Source organism: Hemicordylus capensis, chromosome 8, assembly GCF_027244095.1.
Source record: "Hemicordylus capensis ecotype Gifberg chromosome 8, rHemCap1.1.pri, whole genome shotgun sequence".
Lineage (NCBI taxonomy): Eukaryota > Metazoa > Chordata > Lepidosauria > Squamata > Cordylidae > Hemicordylus > Hemicordylus capensis.
The window spans coordinates 18,091,769-18,100,823 of record NC_069664.1 but is presented as its reverse complement, the minus strand read 5'-3'; the positions used below and the strand labels follow the sequence as shown (position 1 = coordinate 18,100,823).

The following is a 9,055-nucleotide window of genomic DNA, read 5'->3' as shown; positions in this document are numbered from 1 at the left end:
TTACCATCAGCCCTTCCATGCGGGGCTCACACGGGGGAGTTTTCAGCAAGTTGCTCCACAACTGGTGTGTGCAGATCTGGCACTGTTGCCTGGGATGTTGGGGATATGGCCAGCATGGTGTAGTGGTTAGAGTGATGGACTAGGACCGGGGAGACCCGAGTTCAAATCCCCATTCAGCCATGAAACTAGCTGGGTGACTCTGGGCCAGTCACGTCTCTCTCAGCCTAACCTACTTCACAGGGCTGTTGTGAAAAAGAAACTCAAGTATGTAGTACACCGCTCTGGGCTCCTTGGAGGAAGAGCAGGATATAAATGTAATAATAATAATAATAATAATAATGGCTAGCTATGTTCTAGGCCAGGGGTAGGCTCCCCAGCTGTTGTTGAACTACAATACCCATCATCCTCAGCCACAATTTAGCTGCAGTGGAGCTCAGGTTGCCTACTCCTGTTCTAGGCAGTTTGTACTGCGGTTTACTTCTCACCTTCTCTTCTGTGGCTGGTAGGATCCAACCTCATGTATGCCAATGCTAAGTTGGTGTAAATTTGCCACAGGCTTGGTGGGACTGTAGTACTGTCCAGCCCAGCAGCAATTCCAAGCATATTCCTTGGAAGTAAGTCACATCTGCTTGGAAATAAAAATATCTACAACTGGGCTGCAAGGCAAAGATTAGGAGATAGCTGTAGCAATGATTATTCAGGTCTTTTCAGTGATACTTAATTCTTAGACAAGCTCCAGTTCCTGCACAACCACATTCAGAACGATTATGTCTTTTAGACTGTTTAAATGTCAGCTTAAAGTGCTGCTTATTTCTTTGGGAAGAATGCAGTTTTGGATGCCAGTTTTCCCTGTAATCACAAAAAAAACGGTTTAAGTGAAAGAGCCCAGAATATTCGGATTCAATTCATATACAGCAAATTGTTGGATGGCAATCAAAGGGTGTATGCCTTGGATGAATCTGCTCTCTGGACAATATCTTGTTGACTTTACTTATTAAGTTTGTGGGAGACCCGGCGGTCCAGAGATATAATTTCTTGTGGCCTCAGGGAAGATGTGATGTGAAAAGAATCTGGATATGGATATCTCAAGTGCCTCAAGCCCACAAAAACAGACCAAAAAATCAATAATGAAGCAGGGTGTAGCATCTTTTCTCAACAAAACATTTATTCTGCCTTCTAAAACCCTGCAAAGTTGCACAGTGACATATTACCCTATGTTTCCCAGACACCTATCTCGGGCAGCAGCGATGTAGGAAGATGCTGAAAGGCATCCTGTAGACTTCCGACTACAAACAGACAAACATCTGCCACACAATACACCAGATATCACTGTAGTCGAGAAGAAAGAAAAACAAGTGAAAATAATCGACATAGCAATACCAGGGGATAGCAGAATAGAAGAAAAAGAAATGGAAAAAATCACCAAATACAAAGATCTACAGATTGAAATTGAAAGGCTGTGGCAGAAAAAGACCAAAATAATCCCAGTGGTAACTGGCACCCTGGGTGCAGTTCCAAAAGACCTTGAAGAGCACCTCGACACCATAGGGGCCACAGAAATCACCACCAGCCAATTACAAAAAGCAGCTTTACTGGGAACAGCCTATGTTCTGCGACGATATCTATAACAACAGCAACAACATTGACAATAAAATTCTGGCATCCCAGGTCCTTGGGAAGGACTCGATGTCTGGATAAAACAAACCAGTCAATAACACCTGTCTGACTGTGTAAACAAGAAATAATAATAATACACTGCTACAATTTAGCCTCTTCTTTTCACAAAATAGCCATTTACAAAAAGCAACTTTACTGGGAACAGCCTATATTCTGCGACGAGATCTATAACAACCAACAGTATTGATGATAAAATCCAGCCATCCCAGTTCCTTGGGAAGGACTCGATGTCTGGATAAAACAAACCAGTCAATAGCACCTGTCTGACTGTGTAAACAAGAAATAATAAATGGAGCATTTAAAAAGCCTCCAACCCCCCCACCACCCATCCCCAGCCAGAACGGCCAGTGGCTGACCACCCCCGAGGGATGGCCACCGTGGCAGGGGGTGATGGGGGTTGTAGTCCACCCAACATCATCTGGGGACTCAGGTTTCAAGGACCCTCCTCTGTCTGCTGCCCCTCCCAGGCAGGCTCTCCTCCTCCTCCTCCTCCCAGCCACCACCAGCATCATCTGGCAGCAGCCAGGCCCGCCTCCTGGGCCGTCCTCCCCAGCCCTGCGCTGCGCCAGGCGGAGCCGGAAGCCGGCGAAGGTTGTTGAGCTGAGCCCGAGACGAAGGCAAGGCAGGCAGGCAGCAGCAGCAGCAGCTCCTCCTCCGCCTCCCTCTCCTCATGGCGCTGAACCTGAGCAGGAACGGGCCGGCGCTGCAGGAGGCCTACGGCCGGGTGGTCTCCTCGGCGAGCCCCACCGACTGGTGAGCCAGCGCGCGCGCTCTCGGTGCGCCCCGGCTCGCCGCATTCGGCTGGCGGGGTTGGGGCCCGGAGGAACCCCTGCCTGCGGGGGGTGGGGGGGTGGGGCCGGCCATGGGGCGCTGGGGGTGGGGCTCGCGTTGCATGCTCACTTATGCGCCCACCGCCGGGGGATGCAAGTGCCAGGCGGCATGGGAACGGGGCAGGCCCTCCTGGGCCATGTGGGCGCTGCTTGCCTGGGAGGGAGACGCGCGGCGGGGTGCATTGCAAGGGGGGCGTGCAAAGACGGGGGCGTGCGGAGGGCTGGGGGCGGCGGCTGCCCCCTCCCTGCCCGGCAGGTGGGGTGCTGCTGCTGGCCCGCTGAGCCTTCTTGCTCCGGCTCTCTGCCCCCTTGCAATGCACAGAGCAGAAAAGGGGCTGGGGGAGGGGGGGGGGCGCGGGGAGGTGTGGCGCCGGCGGGGGAGGCGGGGCTTGGGGGCTGGCCTGCACAGAACTGGGGTGTGTGTTGTGTTGTGTGTGTACAAGAGAGGCTGTGGCCCCTTTACGATGGGGGGCTGGGGAGGAAGAGGGTGTCCAAGCACATTTCATAAGAACACAATGCAAAGTGTTACTTCTTTTGGGAACCCAATGGGGGCTGGGTTGGGTTAAGGAGAAAAGGGAGCACTCGGGGGGCTCGCCTTGGGGTGTAGAAGGGAGCGGGTGCAACTGTGCAGAAGCAAGGCCTCTCTCTGCGGACGTCGGGGCTTGCCAACTTTCCAGCGGAGGCTTTTGTCTCCCCTCCTAGACCTGCTGGAAGCTTCTGTCAGGCCTGGTTGGGTTTCTAAAGGGGCTCGCCCGGTGTTGCCTGGTGTGAACCCCAGGGCTGCAGCACGGATGCGGTTGAAATGTAGCTGATGCTGGGGCTGTGTTTTGTGGTGGGAGAACTAATTACAAGCAATAGAAATAAAATCGGTAGAAATTGGGCCACCAATGCACACATTCCTCCAGCGCAAGCACTGCTTTTGGCGCTGGGTAAGAACAGCCCTTCCAAATTGAGTCCAAGGCCTATATAGTCCACTTTCCCACAGTGGCCCACCAGATGCAAAACATGCCCCCTCTCCTGCTGTTGCTTCTCTGCTTCTGGTAGAGGCATCCTGCCTCTGAACCCGGACGTAGCCTATAGTCATCAAGACTAGTAGCTATAGGTCAACCTGTCCTCCATGAATTTGTCTAAGCCCCTTTTAAAGCCATTTCCTGGCAGTCAGTTTCATGGGATGACCCCTGGGCCTAATGTTCTGAGAGAGGGAGAAAAAAAAATTCTATCCATGCCATGCATAATTTAATAAACCTTTATCATGTCTCCCCTTAGTCACTCTCAACTAAAAAGCTCTAGATGTTGTAGCCTTGCCTCATAAGGGAGGTGCTCTGGGCTCCTGATCATTTTGATTGCCCTTTTCTACACCATTTCCAAGTCTATGATATCCTTTTTGATGGTGAGTAGAGCAGAAATGCTTGACTAGCAAGCAGAAGGTTGCTGGTTCGAATTCCCACTGGTACTACATCAGGCAGCAGAAATATAGGAAGATGCTGAAAGGCATCATCTCATACTGCACAGGAGGAGGCAATGATAAATCCCTCCTGTATTCTACTAAAGAAAACCACAGGGCTCTGTGAGCGCCAGGAGTCGAAATTGACTTGACAGCACACTTTACCTTTAGACCAGTTCACAGTACAGTCATTTCCACACTGAGTAATGGACCATGGTGATGAGTGAGGTACTTCTGGAGGTGGGTGATCTGGTGTAATGAGGAACTGAGTTCAGTAATAAAGGATGTGGGATAGGGGAGGTCAGGCCTTGTTCCGCCAAGGGTTTGTGACAGTGACAATTTGCAAGAAATTAAGCAAGTGAAACCACCTGTCGAATTTCTGCCTCATGCAGCTGGCAGTTCTCTAGGGGAGTAGTATGAAACGAGAGAAGAGGTGCTGCCCAGACCATGTGGAGGGTCATAATCTTCGAACTGGTGCATACCTAGTGCAGGAACATAGAATATTTGTATGCTGGAGCACAGAAGTGAACCAGTAATGAGAACTTCAGCCGACACGTGGCAACAGGCTGTGTATGTGTTCTTTGTGTGGTCAAAGATGTAACCCCATTGGCAATTCCGAGAGAGCTGGTAATTACCTGGGAAAGATGGCATGGACACTTAGATGGGGATTTTGGGTGGTAAGGAGATATAGGAACAATGTTGGACTCTTCAGTGGGGTGGTAAGTAGTTGGGGTAGTGTTAAGGGAAGTTTGACAGAAAGGGTTAAAACATGATGAGACACCAGGGTGATAGAGAGTAACGAAGATGTGTGTGAGAGGGGAGAGGTTGCCCTGAAGATGTTGTTGTTGTTGTTGTTGTTTGTTCTATTTCTATACCACCCTTCCAAAAATGGCTCAGGGCAGTTTACACAGAGAAATAAATAAGATGGGAGAATCCAGGGAGAATGATTGAAATGCATTGATTTGGTGTGAGTGAGTGTGATTATGTGACTTGTAGGCATCATCTCACACTGTGCAGGGGATGGCAGTGGTAAACCCCTCTTGTATTGTACCAAAGACAACCACAGGGCTCTGTGGTCACCAGGAGTTGACACCAACTCGACGGCACACTTAATCTTTTATGGTTGATCTCATCTTTTGCTGTATCATTTGCAGGGCTCTATTTACCTATGAAGGGAACAGTAATGACCTGAGAGTAGCTTGTACTGGAGGTGAGTATATTTTGGAAAGTATATCTTAATGTATGTGCCCTGGGGATTCTCTTTGAGTGAGAGTGTATGTGTTTAGAGGAGGTTGTATTGCTTGGCTTCTGGTATTGGTCATTCTCCAACTTAGTTGGAGATGCCAGTTACGACATCTATCTGACACTGCTGTAGAAACGCCTCTCTTTCCTGCATCAAGAAAGGTGTAGTTCTTTAGTTTTCTGCCTGTTGCTGCTTGTTCATACACAGTGAGGATTCTGGGGAGTGCTCAAACCCAGCCCTGTGAAATAGAGTGTGGGAGGTAAACTGGGAAAACACCCCCACTATGTCACTGGAAAGGAAGCAATACATTATAGCTTGAACACATTTTCAGGTGAAAGTGGGATAAACAGTTAAGGTGGTCACTGTGAGGAACTTAACTTTTGTGTATCTTATCAAAGTTTAAAAGATAAAGGGGAAAATGTAATTACTAGACAGAATGGCTGATTTATCATTAAATATAGTGTGTGTGAAATTCTGTATAAAGTAGCAGTTTCAAATAGCATGTGTGCTTGTCCTTTAGTACCGGTAGCACCCATTAAGAAATCTTAAAAGTCAAAAGAAGATTGAGAACTGTAATGAGAATAACCAGCCTGTTATGTGCAAAAATAAACTTTACACTTAGCAATTGAACTTTTTGCCACTGTATTGGTATTGACAAAAAGGTGTAAACATGAAAAATTTCTGTTGCACTTGAAATTTTATTCTTCAGGATATGTACACGTGCTGGCTCAGCTCAGACATCACACCTAACCATGGATAAGGAAGCTTAAAAAGTTAACAAACCATGGTTTGTAATCTACCAGCAATCCAGAATAAAGAAGACATAATGTCTGAATCGACAATCCAGAGTTAAAGCTGTTGTCCTGCCTCCAGACACCCTTGTACCATAGAAACAAAAGTGCTGATCCTATGGAACAAAACCCATCTAATAGCTCTAAATTGCAGCTTGCTGAGCAGATGGAAAACAGAAGTAGATGTATAGCTCTAAAACCTGTTTTGCTTCTATGTCTGAAAGCTCAAACTGTGGCTTAGGTTCTAAATGATGTTAAAGGAAGCTATGATTAGTGTGGCATATGAATGAGCCACAGTATCATGCCTTCAAGTCAACATCCCTTGATTTTTTTTCCGGTAACCAAGTTCATTCCCTCTGGGGCAGGAGTTCTCAAAAGTAGGTCCCCATATGTTGCTGGACTTCTGCTCCCATCCTCCCCAGTCATAATGGCCTTTGCCATTGTGGCTGGGGATGATGGGAGTTGTAGTCCAGCAACATCTGAAGACTAAGAACCCCTGCTTTACTGTAATGCTGCAAGAATGGAAGTCCGCCTTCTTATACAGCTGTGAAAGACACAGGACTTCGGTTCCTGGAAATTCCATCAGTAGAGCAACAGAAAAGGAGAACTCCAGTGTTGCGTATAGCTCATCTAGAAGTTCTCGTTTAACTGTAGAAAGGGGGAAGTAGTTGACTAAGTTGAATACTTTGGTGGTGTTTCTTAGCAAAAATGATCAGTGAGGAAGAATAAAAGTTCAGCTATGGTCTGGGCTAAGATATTAGCTTGTTCAAATATAACGTGCTTGGGGACAACAGGCTCCTATTTAGAGGAACTAAAATACATAACCGAGTAAATGAGCGTGAAAAAGTTAATTTACTGTAGGAAGTAGGGATGTGCACGAACTGGTCTGGAGGCCATGTTAGAGGCCTCAGAACTGGTTCGGAACCGGTTCGGAAAAGGCCTCGGTTAGAGGCCTCCGAACCGGTTCGGAAGTTGCCGCCATGAATGTACCCGTTGCGGCGCGTGCGCCTGTCGCTGCTGTGCGGGCACACTCTGCACATGTCACACGTTGCGTATGCACGCAATGTGTGATGTGTGCGGCAGCGGCAACGGACGCGCACGCGCCGCAACAGGCACGTGCATGGCAACAACTTCCCCTTTTTCGGGCAACTACAGGGCCAGGGGTGGCAGGGAGGAATGCTGCCGCCCCTAAAACTTTGCTCCGGAGTGGAGCGCCAGAGGGGAGAAAGCGGCGGGAGGGGTAAGTACTACCTCTGCCCTTAAAGCTAGACACCCCCAGTGCCAGACCGCGCCTCCATGGTTCCATGCACATCCCCAGTTGGAAGTTTAAAAAAAAACAAAAACCCAAGCAAAAGTTAATGTTTGATAAGGGGACAGGAGGAAGCACTTTGTGCAGAACTGAATTTCCCTTTGAAGCTATTGTGCACCAAAATGAAAGCAAAATGTGCTTTTCTAAGACCACAATCCTATGCTTGCTTATGAGGAAGAAAGTCATTTTGCTTCATGGATATATATTGTGTGTGTGTATAAAAATTTGCCAGGGTGTGCCATCCATTTGCTGGTGTGCAGTTAAGGATGGTCAGAAAAATGGGAAAACGATTCACTGGTTTCTGTTCCCCATCACACTTCAAATACAGTAAATGCCTTTAGCTCCTAAAGCTTATATTCAAAAGGATCTTCTGGGTCTGAATGTTTGCATGGTCTCTCAAGCCCCTGTAGTTTATGGGACCTTCTGCTTAGGTGTTTCACTTCCTCAAACATGTTCTGCAGGAACTGAGTGAGAACTTGAAGGTTCTGAGTGCTTTTTGTTTTAGTTTGTGTTTGGCTGCCTAACGCTTGTTCTTTCTGATTATCTTTTTGATGAAGTAATCTTTCTGGAAAAGTCTTTTGACCCTCCTCATTATTTAAGTGTACGAACAGAGGCTATGCATGTTCCGTTGGGTAGCTCTGGAAATTGGTACTTGCTGTTTGGGCAGTGCCTACCATACTAGTTTGTTGTTCTGGTAAAAATTCATTGTGGATAGCTCTTGTTGTTCTCCTCTTTTGTGATGGGGCTGTTTTGATGAACTCAAAAGGGCCGACGCCCTGTAAGCAAACTTTCGTGAGGCAGTCGGCTCAGGCAGCAGATTATGGGGGTGCCGTCAAGATTATTGGGGTGCCCTCCATCAACCCTGTCAGAGCAGTTCTTTGGGCTCAGCCTGGCCCTTGCACACTTTGCAAGGAGCACCTTTCCTCCCACTCCTTCGCATGAGAGAAGGGGAGGAGGCTGCTAGCAGCAATCTGTCTTCACTACCCTCCACCCCTGGCCACTTCCAGAGCTTGCAAGGGTTAGGTTTGAAAGGGAGCTGACCCCGCCAGGGGCATGATTATATGGGAGGATTATATTATATGGATTAGATGGGAGGATTGCTTGTGGTCTTGTGGTAGCAAGCATGAATTGTCCCCTTTGCTAAGCAGGGTCTGTACTGGTTTGCATTTGGATGGGAGATTACATGTGTGAGCACTCTAAGATATTCCCCTTGGGGGATGGGGCCGCTCTGGAAAGAGCACCTGCATGTTTGCATGGAGAAGGTTCCAAGTTCCCTCCCTGGCATCTCCAAGATAAGGCTGAGACTCCTGGCTGCAACTTTGGAGGAGCCACTGTGCCAGTCTGTGTCGACAATACTGAGCTGGATGGACAAATGGTTTGACTCAGTATTATGTCAGCTTCCTTTGTTCCATGATGGGGGAAGGCATCATTTGAAGCCTTGCCTCAGGCCATAATACCTTGGGCTGCCTTGAATGCTTACTTCTTTGTGACCTTTTAACTACTCCTAGGAAAGCCACCTAATGGTGTAGTGGGGAAATCTTGATTAGCAAGCCAGAAGTTGTTGGTTTGAATCCCCGCTGGTATATTTTCCAAACTATGGGAAACACCTATATCGGGCAGCAGCAATATAGGAAGATGCTGAAAGGCATCATCTCACACTGTGCGGGAGATGACAATGGTAAACCCCTCCTGTATTCTATCAAAGAGAACCACAGGGCTCTGTGGTCACCAGGAGTCGACATTGACTTGACGGTACATTTT

General features: G+C 48.0%; 1 protein-coding gene across 2 annotated transcripts in view; it reads left to right on the top strand.

Annotated features, from left to right (window-relative positions):
• Window positions 1-2,215: 2,215 nt before the first annotated feature.
• DBNL (drebrin like) overlaps window positions 2,216-9,055 on the top strand; it is a 32,633-nt gene continuing 25,793 nt past the window's right edge. Inside the window, exons 1-2 of one of the 2 annotated variants that reach the window (XM_053269046.1) lie at window positions 2,216-2,430; window positions 5,106-5,161. In XM_053269046.1, coding sequence (XP_053125021.1) covers window positions 2,348-2,430; window positions 5,106-5,161 — 139 coding nt within the window. In that variant the 5' untranslated portion in view covers window positions 2,216-2,347. The remainder of the gene's footprint in view (window positions 2,431-5,105; window positions 5,162-9,055) is intronic. The other variant, XM_053269045.1, reaches the window with a different exon arrangement.